At 47.7% G+C, this 26,190-nt stretch overlaps 1 protein-coding gene across 2 annotated transcripts in view; it reads left to right on the top strand.

Moving 5' to 3' along the window:
- Positions 1 to 24,988, top strand: part of LOC143767749 (uncharacterized) — a 34,414-nt gene extending 9,426 nt beyond the window's left edge. For both annotated transcript variants that reach the window (XM_077256270.1, XM_077256271.1), the window contains exons 2-7: positions 8,447 to 8,596; positions 8,726 to 8,905; positions 8,994 to 9,117; positions 9,191 to 9,288; positions 13,076 to 13,166; positions 23,234 to 24,988. In XM_077256270.1, the coding sequence (XP_077112385.1) occupies positions 8,519 to 8,596; positions 8,726 to 8,905; positions 8,994 to 9,117; positions 9,191 to 9,288; positions 13,076 to 13,166; positions 23,234 to 24,153 (1,491 nt within the window). In that variant the 5' untranslated portion in view covers positions 8,447 to 8,518 and the 3' untranslated portion in view covers positions 24,154 to 24,988. The remainder of the gene's footprint in view (positions 1 to 8,446; positions 8,597 to 8,725; positions 8,906 to 8,993; positions 9,118 to 9,190; positions 9,289 to 13,075; positions 13,167 to 23,233) is intronic.
- The last annotated feature ends 1,202 nt before the right edge of the window (positions 24,989 to 26,190 follow it).

Raw genomic sequence — 26,190 nt, 5'->3', positions numbered from 1 at the left:
CACAATCAGTTCCGCTGCAGAAATTATAGAAAAAAAAAGATCACAATAAATCATAGAAAAGATGCAAATGATAATAACTCATTTAGACCCCTAGGGGTCAGGATATCTAGAAACTCAATCCATTTCGCTTCAACCTGGGTAAGAATTTTTATATAAACCAAATCCGCTGTGCACATGCTGTGGAAAAAATCACGCAGAAACGCAGCGTTATTTTTTCCGCAGCATGTCAATTCTTTGTGCGGAGCTGCAGCGTTTCTGCACCCATCGACTTGCATTGAGTCGGGCACTTCCGCAGCTAAACCGCAGATGTAAAAAAGATCTGCCGTTTAACTGAGGAGGAAACGCTGCAGTTCGGGAGGGGGGAAGAGTGTGGGCGGAGTGTGGGCGGTGACTGTGTGCGGACAGGGTCTGCAAGCTCTCCGTGCCGGGTCTGCGGGCTGTTGGGGTGGTCTGCGGGCTGTTCAGGTAGTCTGCGGGCTCTCTGTGCCGGCTCTGCGGGTTGTCCAGGTGGTCTGCGGGCTGTCTGGGGGGTCTGTGGCCTGTCCAGGTGTGTGTGGCACTGTGTGTGTGTGTGGCACTGTGTGTGTGTGTGTGTGTGCATGTGTGTGTGCAGGCATCGTCCAATGGGACTACAAGTCCCATCAGGCTATGCCTGCTACAGTGACAGTGATTGACACATTAGTCAATGATGGGACAGTAGTAGTCCCATCATCCGGCTAATGTGTTGAATGTATTAAAAAAACACAAACATATAACATACATACAACATGCATACTACATACATGCAACATACTACATACATGCAACATACATACAGCATACATGCAACATACTACATACATGCAACATACTACATACATGCAACATACTACATACATGCAACATACTACATACATGCAACATACTACATACATGCAACATGCATGCAACATACTGCATGCAGCATGCAACATACTGCATGCAACATACTACATGCATGCAACATACTACATGCATGCAACATACTACATGCATGCAACATACTACATGCATGCAACATTCTACATGCATGCAATATCTAGACATACAGTACATACAACATAGAGTACATGCTCATCATCACTTGTCACTTTGATCCCCGAAGCCAGTATCACCTGTAAAAAATATTAAAATAATAAACAACCCATATTCTCCATGATATGCAGAAATCCAATTAAAACGAGTGTCCCACGACAATCTCCCGTTGAGAGCAGCAGCATCAGCTGATGCGACCGCTCTCCAGGGGCTTCAGGAATACAATGACGGAAGGTATCCTTCCGCACTGTATTCCTCCGCCCCTGTGAGAAACAGTCCCTAGTCTCACTTGTGGCACTGCTGTCTGAGAAAGTTCCCACGCAGCAATGCCATAAAGTGAGACTCTGAACTAAGGTAACCTCAGTGATACACTGCAGGAGCCATTGTCTCCTGTCAGTGTGTCACTGAAGGCCCTATAGAGCAGTGACATCACCTGATGTCACTGTTCTATGAGGGAGATCGTCGTGGGACACTCGTTATTAATTGGACTGCGTCGGACAGGGAGTATACGGTTTATTATTTTTAATTTTTTACAGGCGATCGAGTATGGTAAGTATGGTTAAATTAAGAATAATGAAATACTTTTTTCTGGATGTGTCTTTATTTTTTTTAACTCTTTCACTACTGTAGGATTCACGCCTCTCCAATATTAACCAGGCTTAATGTCACCTTACAATAGCAAAGTGACATTAACCCCTTATTACCCCATATCCCACCGCTACTCGGGAGTGGGAAGAGAGGGGCTAAGTGCCGGAATTGGTGCATCTCACAGATGCGACATTTCTGGGGTGGCTGGGGGCTGGTATTTGTAGCCGGGGGGGCAATATCCATGGCCCCTCTCTAGGCTATAAAATATCAGCCCGCAGCTGTCTGCATAGCCTTTCTGGCTATAAAATATAGGGGGACCCCACGTCATATTTTTTTGAGGTCCCCCTATTTTAATAGCCAGTAAAGGCTACGCAGACAGCTGCGGGCTGATATTCATAGCCTGGGAGGGGACTATGGGTATTACCCCTTCCCAGGCTACAAATATTGGCCCCCGGCCGTCGGCTTTCCCCCTCTGGTGCAGAAAATTGCACGGGAGCCCATGCCATTTTATTCCGTTTTTTTTTTTTTTAAATTAAACGTTCAGTAAGAAACATAGGCCTCGCTATTATATATCTATATATATATATATATATATATATATATATATATATCTATATATATATATACAGTGGGGCATAAAAGTATTTAGTCAGTCAGCAATAGTGCAAGTTCCACCACTTAAAAAGATGAGAGGCGTCTGTAATTTACATCATAGGTAGACCTCAACTATGGGAGACAAACTGAGAAAAAAAAATCCAGAAAATCACATTGTCTGTTTTTTTAACATTTTATTTGCATTTTATGGTGGAAAATAAGTGTTTGGTCAGAAACAAACAATCAAGATTTCTGGCTCTCACAGAGCTGTAACTTCTTCTTTAAGAGTCTCCTCTTTCCTCCACTCATTACCTGTAGTAATGGCACCTGTTTAAACTTGTTATCAGTATAAAAAGACACCTGTGCACACCCTCAAACAGTCTGACTCCAAACTCCACTATGGTGAAGACCAAAGAGCTGTCAAAGGACACCAGAAACAAAATTGTAGCCCTGCACCAGGCTGGGAAGACTGAATCTGCAATAGCCAACCAGCTTGGAGTGAAGAAATCAACAGTGGGAGAAATAATTAGAAAATGGAAGACATACAAGACCACTGATAATCTCCCTCGATCTGGGGCTCCACGCAAAATCCCACCCCGTGGGGTCAGAATGATCACAAGAACGGTGAGCAAAAATCCCAGAACCACGCGGGGGGACCTAGTGAATGAACTGCAGAGAGCTGGGACCAATGTAACAAGGCCTACCATAAGTGACACACTACGCCACCATGGACTCAGATCCTGCAGTGCCAGACGTGTCCCACTGCTTAAGCCAGTACATGTCCGGGCCCGTCTGAAGTTTGCTAGAGAGCACTTGGATGATCCAGAGGAGTTTTGGGAGAATGTCCTATGGTCTGATAAAACCAAACTGGAACTGTTTGGTAGAAACACAACTTGTCGTGTTGGGAGGAAAAAGAATACTGAGTTGCATCCATCAAACACCATACCTGCTGTAAAGCATGGTGGTGGAAACATCATGCTTTGGGGCTGTTTCTCTGCAAAGGGGCCAGGACGACTGATCCGGGAACATGAAAGAATGAATGGGGCCATGTATCGTGAGATTTTGAGTGCAAACCTCCTTCCATCAGCAAGGGCATTGAAGATGAAACGTGGCTGGGTCTTTCAACATGACAATGATCCAAAGCACACCGCCAGGGCAACGAAAGAGTGGCTTCGTAAGAAGCATTTCAAGGTCCTGGAGTGGCCTAGCCAGTCTCCAGATCTCATCCCTATAGAAAACCTTTGGAGGGAGTTGAAAGTCCGTGTTGCCAAGCGAAAAGCCAAAAATATCACTGCTCTAGAGGAGATCTGCATGGAGGAATGGGCCAACATACCAACAACAGTGTGTGGCAACCTTGTGAAGACTTACAGAAAACGTTTGACCTCTGTCATTGCCAACAAAGGATATATTACAAAGTATTGAGATGAAATTTTGTTTCTGACCAAATACTTATTTTCCACCATAAAATTCAAATAAAATGTTAAAAAAACAGACAATGTGATTTTCTGGATTTTTTTTTTCTCAGTTTGTCTCCCATAGTTGAGGTCTACCTATGATGTAAATTACAGACGCCTCTCATCTTTTTAAGTGGTGGAACTTGCACTATTGCTGACTGGCTAAATACTTTTTTGCCCCACTATATATATATATATATATATATATATATATATATATATATATATAAGGCATCATGATTACTCGCTAATCCCGCCCTCTGCACAGTAGCTCCGCCAACCACCACATCACCACACATAATCCCGCTCCCCACCCCATTACCACACACAATCCCGCCCCCCACCCCATTACCACACACAATCCCGCCCCACCACATTACCACACACAATCCCGCCCCACCACATTACCACACATAATCCCGCCCCCCTCCACAATACCACACATAATCCCGCCCCCCACCACATTACCACACATAATCTCGACCCCCACCACATTACCACACATAATCTCGACCCCCACCCCATTACCACACACAATCTCACCCCCACCACATTACCACGCACCAATCCCACCCCCCACCACATTACCACACACAATCCCACCCCCCACCACATTACCACACATAATCCCGCCCCCCACCACATTACCACACATAATCCCACCACATCATCACACATAATCCCGCTCCTACCACATTACCACACATAATCCCGCTCCTACCACATTACCACACATAATCCCGCCCCCACCACATTACCACACATAATCCCGCCCCCACCACATTACCACACATAATCCCGCCCCCCACCACATTACCACACATAATCCCACCCCCACCACATTACCACACATAATCCCACCACATCACCACACATAATCCCGCTCCCACCACATTACCACACATAATCCCGCCCCCCCACAACATTACCACACACAAGCCCACCCCCACCACATTACCACAGATAATCCCGCTCGCCCACCACATCACCACACATAATCCCGCCCCCCCACCACATTACCACACATAATCCCACCCCCCACCACATCACCACACAATCCCACCCCCCACCACATCACCACACATAATCCCACCCCCCACCACATCACCACACATAATCCCGCCCCCCAACACATCACCACATATAATCCTGCCCCCAACACATCACCACACATAATCCCACCCCCCCACCACATCACCACACATAATCCCTCCTAATCCCACCCCCCACCACATTACCACACATAATCCCGCCCCCCACCACATTACCACACATAATCCCGCCCCCACCACATTACCACACATAATCCCACCCCACCACCACATCACCACACATAATCCCACCCCACCACATTACCACACGAGGCTCCGTCCCCACACATTACCCCACGAGGCTCCATCCCCACACATTAACACACGAGACTCCGTCCCTCCACATTACCACACAAAGCTTCGTCCCCACACATTACCACATGAGGCTCCGTCCTCACACATTACCACACGAGGCTCTGTCCCCACACATTACCACACGAGGCTCCATTCCCCCACATTACCACACGATGCTCCGTGCCCCCACATTACCACATGAGGCTTTGTCCCCACACATTACCACACGAGGCTCCGCCCCACACATTACCACACAAGGCTCCGTCCTCACACATTACCACACGAGGCAGCGTCCCCACACATTACCACATGAGGCTCCGTCCCCACACATTACCATACGAGGCTCCGCCCCCCCCACATTACCACACACAGCACTTCCTTTCTATGTAATTCAACCACTTCAGCCAAGGTAAACGTACATTTAATTGCATCCGCATTCTCCCAAACAAAATGAGCCAAGAAGAGTCGCCAGCTCCATCTCACAGGCCGCAGGAAAATCCGGACAACGATGCAGTAGCTGATGGACAACAACAATATCGACTAAATCGTAGGATTGGTTATTAGTATTATTCAGATTTTTTATGATTATTATTGATATTAACTTAATTTTAAGTTAATTTACCACCTGCGTAAGCGCTATTGAATGTCGTCATTATTTACTTTAGTTTAATCACCAGCAGCGTTAATTAGATAGCAATGAGCGTGCCGAGCATTAGCTGGCTGGAAACAGCTAGTCCATAGATAAATCTATATATCTATACTTGGATAACTATGGTATGTATAGATATAACTGTGGATATACAGTTAGGTCCATATATATATTTGGACAGAGGCAACATTTTTCTAATTTTGGTTATAGACATTATCACAATGAATTTTAAACAAAACAATTCAGATGCAGTTGAAGTTCAGACTTTCTACTTTCATTTGAGGGTATCCACATTAAAATTGGATGAATGGTTTAGGAGTTTCAGCTCCGTAACCCCTTCATGACCGTGGGATTTTTCGTTTTTCCGTGTTCGTTTTTCGCTCCCCTCCTTCCCAGAGCCATAACTTTTTTTATTGTTCCGTCAATTTGGCCATGTGAGGGCTTATTTTTTGCGGGACGAGTTGTACTTTTGAACTACATCATTGGTTTTACCATGTCGTGTACTAGAAAACGGGAAAAAAATTCCAAGTGCGGTGAAATTGCAAAAAAAGTGCAATCCCACACTGGTTTTTTGCTTGGCTTTTTTGCTAGGTTCACTAAATGCTAAAACTAACCATTATGATTCTCCAGGTCATTACGAGTTCATAGACACCTAACATGGCTAGGTTATGTTTTACCTAAGTGGTGAAAAAAAATTCCAAACTTTGCTTTAAAAAAAAAAAAAAAAAAATATTGCGCCATTTTCCGATACTCGTAGCGTCTCCATTTTTCAAGATCTGGGGTCTGTTGAGGGCTTATTTTGTGTGTGCCGAGCTGGCGTTTTTAGTGATAGCATTTTGGTGCAGATACGTTCTTTTGATCGCCCGTTATTGCATTTTAATGCAATGTCGCGGCGACCAAAAAAACGTAATTCTGGCATTTCGATTTTTTTTCTCATTACGTCGTTTAGCAATCAGGTTAATGCTTTTTTTTATTGATAGATCGGGCGATTCTGAACGTGGCGATACCAAATATGTGTAGATGTGAAATGATGAATCCGGCCTCCGAATCCGGTTTTTCATGCATTTTTCCATTGAAATCATGCACATTTTCTGTGTTCTCTCTCTCTCTCAAAAAAAAATGGATCAGTTGCATCAGTTTTTCACTATTTGCAACGGATCCGTTTTTTCAAAAATTCGCCAGATCCTGTTTGATGGATAGATGTAGATAGATATATGGATATTTAGGCTACTTTCACACATCAGTTTGTTTCCGTCAGGCAGGATCGGGTGAATTTTTGAAAAATCCGATCCGTTGCAAATAGTGAATAACTGATGCAACTGATCCGTTTGTTTTTTTTAGAGAGAGAGCGAGAGAGAGAATGGAAAATGTGCATGATTTCAATGGAAAAAATGTATGAAAAAACGGATTCGGAGGCCGGATTCATAATTTCACATCTTAGTTTCATACGTTTTTCGCCGGATCCGTCGCTGCGCATTTTTTTTCGCCGGACAGAAAAAACTTTCCTCTGTATGTTTTTTTTCCATCTGCCGGAAACAGTTTCTTTTGATGGATCCGGCAAAAAACGGATGAAACGTGTGGCCATCAAGCGCAATCCAGCGCTAATACAACTCTATGAGAAAAAAAAGGATCTGGCGAAAAAAAAAATGAATCCGTTTTTTTAAAAAAAACTCACCAGATTATGCCTGACGGCAAAAACCTGATGTGTGAAAGTAGCCTAACTATCCATATATCTATCTACATGTATCTATCTCATTCCATCTATCTATCTGTCTGTCTATCTATGTGTGTAATGGAGTTGGACAAATGTAAAAGAGGAGGTTGGACAAGACAGCATCACAAATCTTTTTTTTTGTTCAATAATGCATCTTTATTTGGCTCTCAAAAACGCATAAAAAACCGCACAAATAACGCATCTGCGTTTTCTGCCAAGAGCTGCAGATTTAGTGCAGAAAAATCCGCAGGCAAATCTGCAACGTGTGCACATAGCCTAAGGCTGTTTTACAATGGTTTACTAACTGACTGTGTTGATGGGAAAACTCTTTGCAAATTCAAAACAATGTGGGTTTTTTGTCTTTAGTTATAGCTTCACAGTGTCGATCAGTTTGCATCTGCTCGTCTCCCAATCAGTAAATTTGTAAAAATGTTGGGTCTTGATTTAGGATCCAACCTATTTTGTGATAGATTTGTCCCTGGACTTTAAAAGTTGGCATAAATCCTGCTTCAAGTCCAGCTGTCCTACCAAAGGATGTCATCTAGAAATATGAATTGTATCTCCTAATAATTTGCAGTAAATGCTTAGACTCATGAGTTGTTCCCAACATGTATGAAAAAAGTGGTTCGGGAGGTAGCGTTAAAGATGGCAAACTGACTTTACCATTTGACCTCCACACACCAGGCGATTTAAAGTTAAGCTTCTTTGCTCGACAATGTTTACATATTACGTCCATTTTGCCTATTATAATTTTCAGATGTGACCTATAGTCCTGAATTAAGTCGTAGTGAAACACTTACAAACTCAAGTCAGCCTGCCTACATCATTTTGAGGAACAAAAGGATGATTGTCAGATGTTTCCACATCCCTTGATTCAGCCTGTCTTTATTTTACACTAAATAGTGTGAAATAATAAATCTCCTCAAATGTTTCCCTTATTATCTCCAGTAATTGTATTATTATTCAGGATTTTTATGATGTTACATCGGCTCATCGTCTTCTCATTCAGGTCCCTTCAATATCGGATCCTCTCATTGAAGATCTCTCATACAAAATCATTTTTCTGAATTACCCATCAAAGATGGATATGGACAGAGACAAGATGGTGGAGAGGATATTACACCTCACCCTAGAGATCCTCTTCCAGCTTACTGGAGAGGTGAGAGATTCTGATGACGTCACATTACATCATTCTTATATATGGGAATAACAAATGGGCAGAACTGGAGAGGTGAGGACTCTGGAAATGTCTGTAGTGAGATTTATTAATGTGTCTCTCCATAACCAGGATTACACAGTAGTGAAGAAGACCTCTAGTGAGCGCTGTCAGGACCCTGTGTCTGAGGGATGGGGAAGACCCATGAGCCCAATCACGGGTCCTCCACCTCACCCCCTGGTACATGAGGACATCAATGACCAGAAGATCCTAGAACTCACCTACAAGATGATTGAGCTGCTGACTGGAGAGGTGACACTGCTAGGAATGTTGTTACATTATGCAGTTATGCTATGAAAGGATCTGATCTGGGAAATAATGGTATTATTGTATGTGTCAGGTTCCTATAAGGTGTCAAGATGTCACCATCTATTTTTCCATGGAGGAGTGGGAGTATTTAGAAGGACACAAAAATCTGTACAAGGATGTCATGATGGAGGTTCCCCAGCCCCTCACATCACCAGGTAATAGGACTAAATACACACAGCCTATAATTATTTGTATGTAAAGAATTAATTCAGTTTCAGTTTCCTACAGATCTATCCAGTACAAGGACAACACCAGAGAGATGTCCCCGTCCTCTTCTTCCACAGGACTGTAAACAAGAAGATCCCAATGTTCCTCAGGATCATCAGGTAGATAGAGAGAAGGTGTCAGGAGATCTCTCCTATGATGTGTAGACGGTTGTGAAGGTCTTGTGCTCAGTCTTGTTTTATCCACCAGTATTATATGTTTTACTAGATGGCAGCCCGATTCTAAAGAATTGGGAGTCTAGAATCCATATATACTTTATTTATTCAAATGTAAGAACAATACAATTAATAAATAATAGTAAGAAAGAACAAAAAATGGCTGCACTCACCAGCTCTTGACAATTCTTGTTATTTAAGGTACAGTTACACAGGATCCATGAACATGCTTATGAGGGGAGTGATGAAAGACATCAGACAACAACTTTGCGTGTTGTGGCAAATGCCACAACAACGGTTCTTTGCTTAAGAACAATAATGTAAATAATAAATAATATGTATCAATAACTATGTATATTGGTATGTTCTATGACATTTTAAAATATTTCATTATTATGTGGAAAAGCTCTTAGTACCCATACTGGCGCATACTTGTGTGCCCATCAGGTATTTTCACAGTAAAATTTTCACAGGTGGGGCCCCTCGTCCTCCGATTTGGTGGGCGGGGACTCTCGGCCTCCGATTTGGTGGGCGGGGACCCTCGGCCTCCAATTTGGTGGGCGGGGACCCTCGGCCTCCAATTTGGTGGGCGGGGACCCTCGGCCTCCGCTTTGGTGGGCGGGGCCGGGCCCCTCGGCCTCCGCTTTGGTGGGCGGGGCCGCTCGGCCTTCGATTTGGTGGGCGGGGCTCCTCGGCCTCCGATTTGGTTGGCGGGGCCCCTCGGCCTCCGATTTGGTTGGCGGGGCCCCTCGGCCTCCGATTTGGTTGGCGGGGCCCCTCGACCTCCGATTTGGTGGGCGGGGACTCTCGGCCTCCGATTTGGTGGGCGGGGCCCCTCGGCCTCCGATTTGGTGGGCGGGGTCCCTCTGCCTCCGATTTGGTGTGCGGGGACCCTCGGCCTCCGCTTTGGTGGGCGGGGCCCCTCGGCCTTCGATTTGGTGGGCGGGGCCCCTCGGCCTCCGATTTGGTTGGTGTGGACCCTCGGCCTCCGATTTGGTGGGCGGGGACCCTCGGCCTCCGATTTGGTGGGCGGGGACCCTCGGCCTCCGATTTGGTGGGCGGGGACCCTCGGCCTCCGATGTGGTGGGCGGGGCCCCTCGGCCTCCGATTTGGTGGGCGGGGACCCCCGACCTCCGATTTGGTGGGCGGGGCCCCTCGGCCTCCGATTTGGTGGGCGGGGACCCTTGGCCTCCGATTTGGTGGGCGGGGACCCTCGGCCTCCGATTTGGTAGGCGGGGCCCCTCGGCCTCCGATTTGGTGGGTGGGGACCCTCGGCCTCCGATTTGGTGGGCGGGGACCCTCGGCCTCCGATTTGGTGGGCGGGGACCCTCGGCCTCCGATTTGGTGGGCGGGGACCCTCGGCCTCCGATTTGGTGGGCGGGGACCCTCGGCCTCCGATGTGGTGGTCGGGGCCCCTCGGCCTCCACTTTGGTGGGTGGGGCCGGGCCCCTCGGCCTCCGCTTTGGTGGGCGGGGCCGCTCGGCCTTCGATTTGTTGGGCGGGGCTCCTCGGCCTCCGATTTGGTTGGCGGGGACCCTCGGCCTCCGATTTGGTGGGCGGGGACCGGCCTCCGATTTGGTGGGCGGGAACCCTCGGCCTCCGATTTGGTGGGCGGGGACCCTCGGCCTCCGCTTTGGTGGGCGGGGCCCCTCGGCCTCCGATTTAGTGGGCGGGGTCCCTCTGCCTCCGATTTGGTGGGCGGGGACCCTCGGCCTCCGCTTTGGTTGGCGGGGCCCCACGGCCTCCGATTTGGTTGGCGGGGCCCCTCGACCTCCGATTTGGTGGGCGGGGACTCTCGGCCTCCGATTTGGTGGGCGGGGCCCCTTGGCCTCCGATTTGGTGGGCGGGGTCCCTCTGCCTCCGATTTGGTGTGCGGGGACCCTCGGCCTCCGCTTTGGTGGGCGGGGCCCCTCGGCCTTCGATTTGGTGGGCGGGGCCCCTCGGCCTCCGTTTTGGTTGGTGTGGACCCTCGGCCTCCGATTTGGTGGGCGGGGACCCTTGGCCTCCGATTTGGTGGGCGGGGACCCTCGGCCTCCGATTTGGTGGGCGGGGCCCCTCGGCCTCCGATGTGGTGGGCGGGGCCCCTCGGCCTCCGATTTGGTGGGCGGGGACCCCCGGCCTCCGATTTGGTGGGCGGGGCCCCTCGGCCTCCGATTTGGTGGGCGGGGACCCTTGGCCTCCGATTTGGTGGGCGGGGCCCCTCGGCCTTCGATTTGGTGGGCGGAGCCCCTCGGCCTCCGATTTGGTAGGCGGGGACCCTCGGCCTCTGATTTGGTGGGCGGGGACCCTCGGCCTCCGATTTGGTGGGCAGGGACCCTCGGCCTCCGATTTGGTGGGCGGGGACCCTCGGCCTCCGATTTGGTGGGCGGGGACCCTCGGCCTCCGATGTGGTGGGCGGGGACCCTCGGCCTCCGCTTTGGTGGGCGGGGCCGGGCCCTCGGCCTCCGCTTTGGTGGGCGGGGACCCTCGGCCTTCGATTTGGTGGGCGGGGCTCCTCGGCCTCCGATTTGGTTGGCGGGGCCCCTCGGCCTCCGATTTGGTTGGTGGGGCCCCTCGGCCTCCGATTTGGTTGGCGGGGCCCCTCGGCCTCCGATTTGGTGTGTGCTCTGCCTGGGGCCACTGTGCTCTGCCTGGGGCCCCATATGCTGCCTGGGGCCCCTGTGCTCTGCCTGGGGCCCCATATGCTGCCTGGGGCCCCTGTGCTCTGCCTGGGGCCCCTGTGCTCTGCCTGGGGCCCCATGTTCTGCCTGGGGCCCCTGTGCTCTGCCTGGGGCCACTGTGCTCTGCCTGGGGCCCCATGTTCTGCCTGGGGCCACTGTGCTCTGCCTGGGGCCCCATAAGCTGCCTGGGGCCCCTGTGCTCTGCCTGGGACCACTGTGCTCTGCCTGGGGCCCCATATGCTGCCTGGGGCCACTGTGCTCTGCCTGGGGCCCCATATGCTGCCTGGGGCCACTGTGCTCTGCCTGGGGCCCCATATGCTGCCTGGGGCCCCTGTGCTCTGCCTGGGGCCCCATATGCTGCCTGGGTCCCCTGTGCTCTGCCTTGGGCCCCTGTGCTCTGCCTGGGGCCCCATGTTCTGCCTGGGGCCCCTGTGCTCTGCCTGGGGCCACTGTGCTCTGCCTGGGGCCCCATATGCTGTCTGGGGCCCCTGTGCTCTGCCTGGGGCCCCATATGCTGCCTGGGGCCCCTGTGCTCTGCCTGGGACCCCTGTGCTCTGCCTGGGGCCCCATATGCTGCCTAGGGCCCCTGTGCTCTGCCTGGGGCCCCCATGTTCTGCCTGGGGCCCCATGTTCTGCCTGGGGCCCCTGTGCTCTGCCTGGGGCCACTGTGCTCTGCCTGGGGCCCCATATGCTGCCTGGGGCCCCTGTGCTCTGCCTGGGGCCACTGTGCTCTGCCTGGGGCCCCATATGCTGCCTGGGGCCCCTGTGCTCTGCCTGGGGCCCCATAGGCTGCCTGGGGCCCCTGTGCTCTGCCTGGGTGTAGGACACTGGTGACGTCACTTATCTCCGGACATTAGCTCCGGACATTAGCTCCGGACATTAGCTCCGGACATTAGCTCCGGACATTAGCTCCGGACAAAGCCACGGAAGTTGGCACAAATTGCAGGAAGTAGTATTCTAGGCAATTATATATTAGATACTTGTGTAATGAGAACAGTGGAGATGGAAGGATTAGAGCTGATCATAGAAGTGAATTCTCCATCTGTCTGTGACTTTTACAATATTTGTTTCAGGGTGAAGATCTGAACCATTTTAATACTACAGAGAAATATGTGAGGGATGATGAGCGGTGTAAAGAGGAGATTCCTACATATGACTACCCAGGTGAGTAGTAATGATGAGCAAATTTTTTCGGACAACGATCGTCAGGCATAAATTCGGCACGAATATGGCACCCTTAGATTCGGAAACGCAAGCCAAATTTTATAAAATATTAAAAAATCGGAAACATTCAGTTAAAAAGTGCGGGAAAATATGTGCGTTGCCACAAAAGTATTTTCAGCTCTTTTGCAACCATAATAGTGGAGTTTCATGAGCGTGGGGCACGTGTTTGATGAGGGGAGGGGTTTGCAGAGCTCAGAGGCGCGGCGTGCTTGGAAAAAGTAATTTTTTTCCCCCTAACTTTATGTGTGCACATTGCGACTAGCCAATCAGGGCGCAGGAAACATCCACAATGTCCTGACACAACGACTTGTGTCATTAGCTGCTGAAATCACATGTCCCTCTCCATATAAATAGACATCTTGTTTTAGCACTATTTTGACACTGTAACAGCGCAGAAAGACTTCTCCTCATGCTGGCAGTGTTAGCAGCTAGTTTTTCCCTTCCCCCATGACAGCACACCTGAGAGAGGGGATCCACCCAGTCAGGACAGGAAACCTACTGAAAATAAAATGGCGGTACCTCTCCATCGCTTTAGTTGGGTTTCCTGTCCTGACAGGGACCCTCGTGCTGAACACGGCAGAAGATTTTTTCCTACTTACCCACTCCCGTCCCAGCGTGGAAGAACAGGCAGGGCCTGTGCGCTGGTCCTTGGGTGCTGGATCCGCTGTCCGTGGGTCCTCTTGGCCTTAGTGTCCGAGCGGGCGTCGGTGCAACACAGTCGGGTGTCCAGGTCTCCTCCGTGGCTGCAACGCCGCCCTCTCCCCTCTCCCAGCATCCAGGAGCTCCAGCCGCTTCCAGGTAGCGTGCCTGACATCACACGCAAGTCGTTGATGGGCGGCGGATCCAAGATGGCGGTGCCCATGAAGAAAACGCCGGCTGGCTAAAACGATCCCGGTGGCGTGGCAGAGGGGGGAGGGACAACCATTGGGCACCAAAGGAGGCAGGGAGGGTAGTTCCCTCATAAATGGGGGATGACCACAGAAGACGCACTCATGCCCAGAACTTCACCATGGAAGTGGGGCAGCAGGAGCCACAGCAGCAGCAGGAGCTATCGCAAGATGCCTTGCCGAGCCACCAGCATTCCAGGAAAAGTAGCTGCTCGAGTGCTAGGAGCGGCAGTCATCCTGTCCGGCAAGACTCCTCGACGTCCAGGAGGGACGCTGTACGTGCATCTGACCAGCCACCGAAACCGGTACCCTTGATTGACAGCGGTGGTGGGTGATCTACGTGAATGTCACTCTTATGGTAACAGGGTTCATTTTTCTGCTTGGTTACTAGGGGTCGAGGAAGTCTAGCGATAAAACAAAGAACAGAGTTTGTGGCCTTCGCCAAGACCCGCTTGCAGTTCAGTGGCAGAAGGATCTCTGCTCTAACTGCATCAATAAAACCATACAAGAAAAAAACCCTAGTTTTGCCACTAGCCTTAGGGCCATAATACAGGCGGAAATAAAAGACTCCTTAAAAATAGCCCTTCAAAAAATGAGAAAAAGAAGCCGCAAGGTACCTACGGATTCGGAGGCCTTTCTAGGATAGGAAGGTCGGGAAAGATCCCTGTCTCCCTCTGCCACCTCCTCCTCTCCCCAGTCATCAGAATCCTCCTCGGACAGTGACATAGGGGGTTGACCATGTTTCCCAACTGAAGATGTAGAGAGATCGAGTAAAGCAGTCAGGGATGCAATGGGCCTAAAGGAGGAAAAAACACCTAGGTCATTAGAAGATGTTATGTTCGGGGTTTGGAGGAGAAAAGAAAACGCACGTTCCCTGTCAATGCAAAAATAAAAGCATTGATTGATAAGGAGTGAAGAAAACCTAAGAGGTTGACCACCTTACCATTTTCATCAAAGAGGAGGTACCCCTTTGAGGAGAAAGACTCTGAAACTTGGGACAAAATCCCTAAAATTGATGACGTCATGGCCAGATCTTTAAAAAAAAATCGCCTCTTCCATTAGAATACTCTGGCGTACTAAAAGACCCACTTGACAAAAAAGCAGATAGCTTCTTAAGACACATCTGGGAAGCATTGGCAGGGGGATTAAAACCAGCAATAGCTGGGACTTGTACTGCCCGTGCTCTCATGATCATGATCTGGCTACAGCAGATAGAGGATCAGCTGAGGGATAAAGTACCAAGAGAATACATCCTAGCAAATTTGACCCTAGTACATGGACCAGCAGCTTTTTTGGCAGATTCCTCAGCAGATTCTGCAAGATTAACAGCCAGAGCAGCGGGCTTGTCCAATGCGGCAAGAAGAGCCCTGTTGCTCAAAGGACGTCCTGGGGATTTACCATCCAAACATAAACTGTGTTCCATCCCGTGTGACGGTCAATTCCTTTTTGGGAAAAGATTAGAAGAAATCTTAGAACAAGCAGGGGACAAAAAGAAAAGCTTTCCCAGTTTCTCTAGAGAACCCAAAAGACTTTCTTTTGGAGGAGAAGATTTAATAGAGGTAGTCCCCCAGGTGATAGGAGAAATTGGGACTTTAAAGATAAAAGAGGGTTTGGCTACATGTTCAAAGGGCCCTCTACATCATCAAAAAAATCCCCCAATGACATTAAATTAGAGGATGGGGGAAGGCTCTCTCTCTTCCTCCCCACCTGGGTAAACATCTACCTCAGTACGTGGGTTTGAAGTATAATCAAAGACTGTTTAAAGTTAAAATTCATCCATCCACCCAGGCAAACTTTCTTAGTGACACCCTGAAGAGAGTCCCAGCAGGAACAGTCGGCTCTGGAGACAGAGGTCTTGGGACTTGTTCAGAAACATGTTCTACAGGAAGTCCCGATTCAGGAGGAAGGAAGGGGATTTTGGTCCCCCTTCTTTTTTGATACATAAACCGGATGGTTCCTGGAGAACCATAGTCAAACTGAAGAAGCGAAAATAATTCTCATAGCTCCGTTTTGGCCAAGGAGGCCATGTTTCTCCATTCTAAGGCAGATGTCAATAACAGATCAGTGGATTCTACCAGCGGTTCCGGACCTGCTTACCCAGTGGGCTACTCTCAGGTGAAGGGCTTCGATCTGGCAGCCTGGAATTTGAGAAGGCCAAGGATTCTCACCAGGGTTAGTCTCCACCCTATTGAAAAGTAGAAAACCTATAACATCTAGAATCTACGGTAGAAGACTTCTATCTAAGATATCTTCTTGTATCTTTCTATCTAAGGTAGAAACATGGAAGAAGTTTCTAGACTTCCTAGGCAAACCGTTGGGGGATGTAGCTCCAGTGGGACCCATCCTAGAATTTGTGCAGGCAGGGTTGCAACTTGGGATAGCAACTAGCACCCTTAAGGTTCAAGTTTCAGCCTTGGGGGCCCTATATAACTGCAACCTAGCATGAAATTGTTGGGTTTCACAGTTCATAAAATCTTGTAGTAGGTCTAGGCCGGTCATTATCCCAAAAATCCATCCTTGGGATCTGAATTTAGTCTTAAAAGCTTTAACCAGAGACCCCTTTGAGCCCAGGAGTTGTCACCAAAGTTACTCTTAAAACAGTGCTACTGGTAGCCTAAACATTGGCCAGTAGGGTAGGTGATTACAGGCCCTGTCTATATGCCCTCCTTATACTCAAGCATTCGAAGACAGAATAGTTCTAAGACCAGATCTGGCATATCTCCCCAAGGTAGTCCTTAAATTCCGTAAGAGTCAGGAGATTACTTTACCACCATTCTGTAATAATCCTAGGAATCCTGGGGAACAAAAGTTCCATACGTTACACATAAGGAGGTCCATGTTACAATACATGTCCAAGACCAGGAAGTGGAGGAAAGACTAGACCCTATTCGTAGCCTTTCAGGGTAGCAGACGAGGGAGCGGAGTAGCTAAAAGTACCATTGCCAGATGGATCAGGGAGGCCATTAGTTTATCCTACTCTGCGAGTGGCACTCCGGTTCCTGAAGGCATCAATGCTCATTCCACCAGAGCCGTGGCTATCTCCTGGGCAGAAAAGGCTGAGGTATCAAGTGATCAAATTTGTAATGCCGCTACCTGGTCCTCACCCTCAACTTTTTTCAAACATTACCGGCTAGATCTATCCTCTGCTGACCCAACCTTTGGTAGAAGGGTTCTGCAAGCGGTGGTCCCTCCCTAAGGTTTTTCATTCTACAAAAGTGTCTCAGGTGTGCTGTCAAGGAGGAAAGTGTCATGCTGCAGCAATGCAGGTATGTGCAGACTCCATGAGGGAGAGTGGGTGAGAGGAAAAGAGGTCACATTTGCCGCACCGCAGCCCAGTGCACGCTGCACTGCCCCACCAAGTGGCGACAGAGTGGTCAAAACGAGCCAAGTCAGTAACGGTCGGTAAGCGTATAGTTTAAAGGGGAAAACAGAACTCGTGGTCAAAATACATGTCGAGGGTCAGAACCAGCCAGGAGCAAAGGTACCAGAGACGTGAGACAGAGAACGGAGTCAGAGTAAGCCAAAAGGTCAAAAAGCCAGACAGACGTGTGGTAACAAAGACGGAAAACAGGAGACGAAGTCAGAATTTTAGCCGAGTCACAAACTGAGGGCACACCAGAGTCACACTAGGTCAGGTACAGGAGACAGGTCAGGTACAGGTAAGGGAGGTCAGAGGCAAAAGGAACACTGGGGTTTCACAGTTTAGCATTCCCAGCAAGCCCAAAACTATCACTGACACAAGCTGCCAGCAAGAGCATCAAGAAATAGCCACTCCCAAATCAAAGAGAGGCAGAAATAGTTAACCACACCATGACCGGGCCGGAGTAGGAGAAACAAAGCAAACGCCGACCTGGATCATGACAGTACCCTCCTCTCAAGGTGGGGCCACTGGACCCCCAGGTTTCCCAAGATAGCGGGTGTGAAATGCCCGGACCAATCGATCCACATGGACTGACCGCAACCGCACCGGAACCCAGGACCAGTCCTCAGGACCATAACCCTTCCAATGAATGAGATACTGGAGGGAACGACGGACCATGCGTGAGTCCACAATCCGTTCCACCTCAAATTCATTCTGGCCTTCCCCCGACACAGGTGGTGGAGGAGAAGGATACACCCCTGAGGAAGGACCCAACGGTTTCAAAAGAGCTTCATGGAACATGTTGGGAATCCGGAAAGATGGAGGAAGACGTAATCGAAAGGACACCGGGTTGACCACCTCCATAATCTCGTAAGGGCCAATGAACTTAGGCCCCAACTTAGCTGAAGGAATCTTGAGCTTTATATTCCGGGTAGACAACCATGCCTTATCCCCAACCCAGAATACAGGCTCTACAGATCGTTTTTTGTCACCAAATAACAGAATCATGAAACTCTCAGAGAACCCTGAGACAAAGTTGAACAGGCACAAAGAGCTTACCCACAAGCATAGACAGAGGAGCCAGAGACTGGGCCTCACAAATCTCTCGCTCCAACTCCGAGGAAACCCCAGCCACCACCACACCAGGCTGAAGAATGGAGGAAGGTGGCTCAGGAGGTGACACCAGGTCCAGACTACGAGACAAGACATCAGCCTTAATGTTTTTAGAACCTCTCCGAAAGGTGATAGAGAACTGAAACCGAGAGGGAAAAAAAGTGACCATCTTGCCTGTCTCGGAGTCAGTCTTTTGGCCGACTCAATATAAGCCAGATTCTTATGGTCCGTAATTACAGTGATTTTATGGACAGCCCCCTCCAAAAAATGTCTCCATTCTTCAAAAGCCAATTTAATGGCCAACAATTCTCCATTCCTCACATCATAATTCTTTTCTGAGGGAGAGAATTTCTTAGAGAAGAAAGCACAGGGTCTTAAGTTGGTTAGAGTGGCAGGTCCCTGGGACAACACCGCCCCCACGTCAGAGGCGTCCACCTCTACAATAAATGGTTCCGATGGGTCTGGTTGAATCAAAACAGAGGTGGACATGAAACATTTTTTTAATTCCAAAAAGGCCGCTACAGCAGGAGCCGGCCAATTCTTGACATCAGACCCTTTCTGAGTTAAATCTGTGAGGGGTTTGACAATCTGCAAAAACCCCTTTATACATTTTCGATAATTTGTGAATAATAAGAAACGCTGGAGACCCTTAAGATCTTTAGGTTGCACCGAATCAACAATGGCCTGAACCTTTCTAGGGTCCATACTTAACCCCTCAGCAGACAAGATAAACCCCAGAAAGGATAATTTCTGAACAACAAATAAACATTTCTCGGGTTTAGCAAAAAGACAGTTCTCCCGGAGCCTCTGGAGAACTGCACGAAGATGACCTATGTGATCCTGCCTATCCACTGAGTACACCAGAATATCATTGCGATAGACTACCATAAAGCTCCCAATGAAGTCAGAGAAGACATGATTGATAAAATTCTGGAAAACTGGCACATTAGTCAGACCAAAAGGCATAACCAAATTCTCAAACAGTCCCTCCGAGGTGAGAAAAGCAGTTTTCCACTCATCCCCCTCACTTATACGGATAAGATTGTATGCCCCACAGAGGTCTAATTTAGAGAACCACTTGGCCCCAGACAGATGGTTATACAAATCAGGGATAAGTGGGAGAGGATAAGTGTTCCTCACAGTCATCTTATTTAGCTCTCGGAAATTGAGGCATGGGCGCAGACCACCATCTTTTTTTTTTTAACAAAAAAGAACCCAGCCACCAGAGGGGACACAGAGGGGCGAATGTTCCCTTCACAAAGACTCTCAGAGATGTATTCTTTCATGGCAGATCTCTCAGGACCAGATAGATTGTATAAATGGGCCTTGGGCAATTTAGCATTAGAAACCAGGTCTATAGTACAATCAAATGGGTGGTGTGGTGGTAAAGCCTCAGCCTCTTTTTCTGAGAACACATCCTCAAAGTCTCTCAGGTACTCCGGAATACCCTCGAGACTGATAGATGACACAGACACCGAAATAAGGCAACATTTAGAACAATTAGGTCCCCACTTTACAATATCTTGGGACCCCCAGTCAATAACCGGGTTATGTAGTTGTAACCATGGAAAACCTAACACCAGTCCAGCTGGGAGATTGTCCAGGACAAATCATGACATACGCTCCTGGTGTAAGGCCCCCATCTTGAGGATAAACTCCTCAGAGATTAAATTAACCCCATTCTTTGTGATAGGTGAAGAGTCGATAGCCACAAGTTTAATGGGAGTCTCCAGCCTAACTGTCCCTAACTTACAGGTGGCCACCAGTTTGGAGTCAATAAAATTCATGGAGGACCCGCAGTCCACAAAAGCCGAGGTAGCAAAAACACAGTCCATAACAGCTAGTTCCACTTTCAACAATATCTTTGAAAATGAAGAAAAAGGTACCTGTGAATCTGGGTGACCACCACGACAATCACCCAGACTCGGTCGCTTGAAAGTCGGTGAGCAGGAAGGACAGTCCATTTTCCAATGTCCGGGATCTCCGCAGTAAAAACAGAGTTTGCCAAGTTGCCGATGTCTCCTCTCCTTTTCTTTGAGAGTGATGGCTCCCACTTTCATGGGCTCAACAGGTGGCAAAGACTCTGGCCTACCAGGAAGGAAAGGAGCCTCCCATTGCATGACACCTCTCTCTCGTAACCTCCGATCCATGCGGACAGCCTGAGTCATGGCCTCTTCCAAGGAACTGGGGGAAGGATGGAGAGCCAGAGCATCCTTTAAATGTTCAGACAGTCTCCTCTGGAACAAACACCTGAGAGCCGAGTTGCTCCAGGAAACCTCTGAAGACCACCGCCAGAACTCCGAACAGTACCACTCGGCTGAGAGCTTACCCTGAGAGAGCCCCATAATAGTGTCCTCTGCCAGTCTAACATGATGCGGTTCATCATATATCAGTCCCAGAGCATCAAAGAACATATTCACAGACATTCTTTCAGGGGCAGTCGGAGGTACGGAAAATGCCCACGACTGCGGACCCTCCCGAAGTAAAGATATAACTATCCCCACCCGCTGATTCTCATCCACTGAAGATTATTATTATTATTATTATTATTTATTGTTATAGCGCCATTTATTCCATGGCGCTTTACAAGTGAGGAGGGGTATACATAATAAAAACAAGTACAATAATCTTGAACAATACAAGTCATAACTGGTACAGTAGGAGAGAGGGCCCTGCCCGCGAAGGCTCACAATCTACAAGGAATGGGTGAGAATACAGTAGGTGAGGGTAGAGCTGGTCATGCAGCGGTTTGGTCGATCGGTGGTTACTGCAGGTTGTAGGCTTGTCGGAAGAGGTGAGTCTTCAGGTTCCTTTTGAAGGTTTCGATGGTAGGCGAGAGTCTGATGTGTTGTGGTAGAGGGTTCCAGAGTAGGGGTGATACGCGAGAGAAATCTTGTATACGATTGTGGGAAGAGGAGATAAGAGGGGAGTAGAGAAGGAGATCTTGTGAGGATCGGAGGTTGCGTGTAGGAAAGTACCGGGAGATGAGGTCTAAGATCAGGGTCTAAGGGAAAATAATAGTTTTCAACTCTCCTTGAACGCATGGAATTTTTCCTTCTTACCTGAGAACGTGTCGGGTAATTTAACAGAGGGTTCAGGAGAGTGCAGAGAAACATCATCATCATCTCACCTGACTTACTGACAGGAAGAGGAAACACCCTGGTCTATCTTAACTGTCTCTGCAAGCGCCTTCTGCACCTGCTTCTGAGAGGTAGTAAAGGTCCTATGCTCCATGGATAATGTCGGCATCATCTGTGTCAGGTTAGTTACTTGATCCGCCAAGGTATGCAGTGGATCCATGAACAAAGATAGAGAAAAAAAAAAGTGTGAAATCTCTTTTAAATGTTTCAGGGTCAGTGGTAATGTCACGCTGCAGCAATGCAGGTATGTGCAGACTCCATGAGGGAGAGTGGGTGAGAGAAAAAGAGGTCACACTTGCCGCACCACAGCCCAGTTCACGCTGCACTGTGCCATCAGGTGGCAACAGAGAGTGGTCAAAACAAGCCAAGTCAGTAACGGTTGGTAATCGTATAGTTTAAAGGGGAAAACAGAACTCGTGGTCAAAATAAAAGCCATGGGTCAGGACCAGCCAGGAGCAAAGGTACCAGAGACGTGAGACAGAGAACGGAGTCAGAGTAAGCCTAAAGGTCAAAAAGCCAGACAGACATGTGGTAACAAAGATGGAAAACAGGAGACGAAGTCAGAGTTTTAGCTGAGTCACAAACTGAGGGGATACACACCAGAGTCCTACTAGGTCAGGTACAGGAGACAGGTCAGGTACAGGTAAGGGAGGTCAGAAGCAAAAGGAACACTGGGGTTTCACAGGTTAGCAGTTCCAGCAAGCCCAAAACTATCACTGACACAAGCTGCCAGCAAGAGCACCAAGAAATAGCCACTCCCAAATCAAAGAATGGCAGAAATGGTTAACCCCACCATGACCAGGCCGGAGTAGGAGAAACAAAGCAAACGCCGACCCGGATCATGACAGAAAGGAAAGCACCAAGGTTACTTACCGGTGCCGTTTTTTCCGGAACCCATGACAGCACCCGTATATTTCTCCCCCCCCTCATTATCTCCCCTTCGGTGTGCACTATAGGTTTGGGTGTTTTTAGTTGATCTGATGTGGTGATGGTTTTGCCATGTGTACTGACCAGGGGGGCCTCTCATGCTCTGTAAGCCAACTGAAGCGACGGAGAGGTACCGACCTTTTATTTTCAGTAGGGTTCCTGTCCTGACTGGGCGGATCCCCTCTCTCAGGTGTGCTGTCATGGGTTCCAGAAAAAAACGGCTACCCGTAAGTAACCTTAGTGTTTTATCTAGTTAGCTATTCATTTTTTTTTTACTCAGATAGTTTAGCTAGGTAGTGTCCTGTGATATCTACCTTCCGGCAATATTTTTTTTAACATTGTTTGGTGTTTTTTTATTCCATATTTGGGAGGCAAAATGAGCAAACAGATGAACACCATGCTCTACTGGTTCATCCTGTTAGTTTACAGTTTAATAGAAAACCTGTCATTGTCTTGGTGAATAATTCAGTATTTTTACATAACTTGTTATTTTTACTGACAGTTTAAGTAGAAATGTTCAAAAATAAAAAAATTAAGGATATTTAATTCACAAATAAATATTGGTTTTATTCTTGGCAGATGACTGTACCAGAAGACCAGAGGGACTTCTGACATCTTCAATTTTTAAATCAGATGATCTTGACATCCCACAGGATACAATTGAAGCGAATACCATTACTCTAGATATATCATCATCCCTTCACAGTACAGATCTATCATCTGATCCCTTGAAACAGGTCCTGTCTTCTGATTCATTACCGACTACTAAGGAAAATCAAAATCACAAAATAAGAATTGAAAAACAAACTGCTCCTAAAGCAAAGAAGCCATTTTCAGTTTCAGAATGTGGAAATAGTTTTTCCGTCGAAACGTCTTTTCTTAAACATCAAAAAATTCACACAGCAAAAAATTGCTTTTCTTGTTGCAAGTGTGGGAAATGGTTTAACCAGAAAGCAAATTTTGATAGCCACCAGAGAACCCATACAAGGGAGAAGTCTTTTTCATGTTCAGAATGTGGGAAATGTTTTAATTCAAAAACTGTCTTTGATAGGCACGTGAGAACCCACACAGGGGAGAAGCCTTTTTCATGTTCAGAATGTAGGAAATGTTTTAATTCAAAAACTGTCCTTGATAGGCACGTGAGAACCCACACAGGGGAGAAGCCTTTTTCATGTTCAGAATGTAGGAAATGTTTTAACAGGAAAGCGAATCTTGATAGCCACAGGAAAACTCACACAGGGGAGAAGCCTTTTTCATGTTCAGAATGTAGGAAATGTTTTAACAGGAAAGCGCAACTTGATAGCCACAGGAGAACTCACACAGGGGAGAAGCCTTTTTCTTGTTCAGAATGTGGGAAATATTTTCGAGATAAATCAACTCTTTTTAAACATCAGAGAACTCACACAGGGGAGAAGCCTTTTTTATGTTCAGAATGTGGGAAATGTTTTACCAGGAAAGCGCAACTTGATAGCCACAGGAGAACTCACACACAGGAGTAGCCTTTTTTATGTTCAGAATGTGGGAAATGTTTTAGCCATAAGGTGGACCTTGATAGGCCCATGGGATACCACACAGAGTAGAAGCCTTTTTCATGTTCAGATTGTGGGAAATGTTTTAGATATAAATCAGCTCTTTTTACACCTCAAAGAACTCACGCAGGAGAGAAGCCTGGACATGAAATTACTTGTTTTAAAAGGTAACTTCAAATCTCAGAGACAAAAGAGTGTGGGGGTTTAAATTTATGACAACCTTTGACACACTTGGCACAGGAAGGAATGTGTCACAGGGATTTGTCTTTTCACATCAATTAAGGAATTTGCTCCTCATACCTTGTGGAGGCATCACAACACAGAATCAGACCCCAATCAGAGGACAATAAAACTTTCACACTCCTTATCTATGAACTGGTCCAATATTTATGGACACAACTGTTTATCCCTCTTCCATAATAATAGCTCTGCTTCACGTTAGTTGTCTTATCTATTGCATTATTTCTGTACCCTGTTGTGTATAAATGTGACTCTTCAGACTTTGTATTATTCTATACCTCACGAAGAGACTCGATTAGTCTTGAAAGCTTGCAATTTGTAACTATATTTTCATTTAGCCATTAAAAGGCGTCAACCACTGAGGACTCTCAGTTCTAAATATTTTTCTATCTACTGGCTAACACTGTACAAAGATCTTTCCTGTATCTCAATAAGTGAAGATAAATCAGATGAAATAGACATAGAACTGTAAATATAATCTATGATAGTATGAAAACACAGAGACCCCTGTAGTCTCTGTACTTGATGTAAAACTTGCATCCTTTTTGACACCCCTGCCTTATGCAGGAATGATAGGATGAGACTGCAGATATTGTGGCAAACAAAATCTCTGTGGGGTTTATTACTGTGTCTTTTGGGTCCCCATGCCATGGATGCCTAAGTTGCCTCTGGTCCCCATGAAGATGATGAGTCATGTACTCTTTCTACCTTCTGGGATAGAAAGTAACCTGCTGTTACATGATTATCCACAGGTATAGCCAAGAGCATAACAATGGCCCTGGCCCCTCGGTGAGCTTATCTCTCGTTAACCAGCTCCCGGACCCCTAACAGAATGTGTCTCCAGGGTGCTGAGGAGACATATTGGGCCACATGGGATGATCTAGTCTCTGTCATTTTATAGTGTCCCCTTACTATTGCTGCAGTGTTTCATGAATGGTTTTAGACCTTTGGTCCAGACCGCAGTATGTACTAGTCGTCCGAAGTGGTGTAATATGCAATGGGTTCTTCTGATGGAAATAGCCCAGGGTGCTGAACTAGAAAGCATGTTAAAAAAAAAAAAGAATTAATTAGGACCCGTGCAGCCCAGAAAGGAAAGTGGGAGAGGCGGAAGTAACTAGCAAGGAAGAAATAGACTGCAGGAAAGTTAAATGTTGGTATTGTGGGCAAAAAGGAAATTTTTCTTCCAAATGTTCTACAAAATCAATAGCTACAATCCTGAACCCTCCATAGGAAACTGGTCTTCCAGATGTCTCTCTGTGCTCCGTTGTCACCCTCCAGGGACCCTCACTCACTGTCCACATTTTCTCAGGGAGAGACAAACTGTTTCATTAGTGATAAACACTGGAACAGCCCGTACAGTATTAATGCAAGACCACATCTCAGAGGACATACTGTACTGTCCCCCCCGAATAAGTAACTTGTGGAGGGATAGAGGGGCTGTGTAGTAAGTTATTATAAATGGTTTCGACACTCGAGACTGTGCCCGTCGCTGATTGGTCGAGGCAACCTTTATGACATCATCGTCGCCATGGCAACCATTAGGACATCTACGTCGATACTGTGCCCTTCGCTGATTGGTCGAGGCCTGGCGGCCTCGACCAATCAGAGACGCGGGATTTCCATTATGACATCATCGTCGCCATGCTATGCCCGTCTCTGATTGGTCGAGGCCTGGCGGCCTCGACCAATCAGAGACGCGGGATTTCCAGGACAGACAGACAGACAGACAGAAAGACAGACAGACAGACAGACAGACGGAAAAACCCT

This window comes from Ranitomeya variabilis, chromosome 4 (genome assembly GCF_051348905.1).
Source record: "Ranitomeya variabilis isolate aRanVar5 chromosome 4, aRanVar5.hap1, whole genome shotgun sequence".
NCBI classification, from domain to species: domain Eukaryota; kingdom Metazoa; phylum Chordata; class Amphibia; order Anura; family Dendrobatidae; genus Ranitomeya; species Ranitomeya variabilis.
This window is presented reverse-complemented; position numbering and strand designations above follow the sequence as displayed.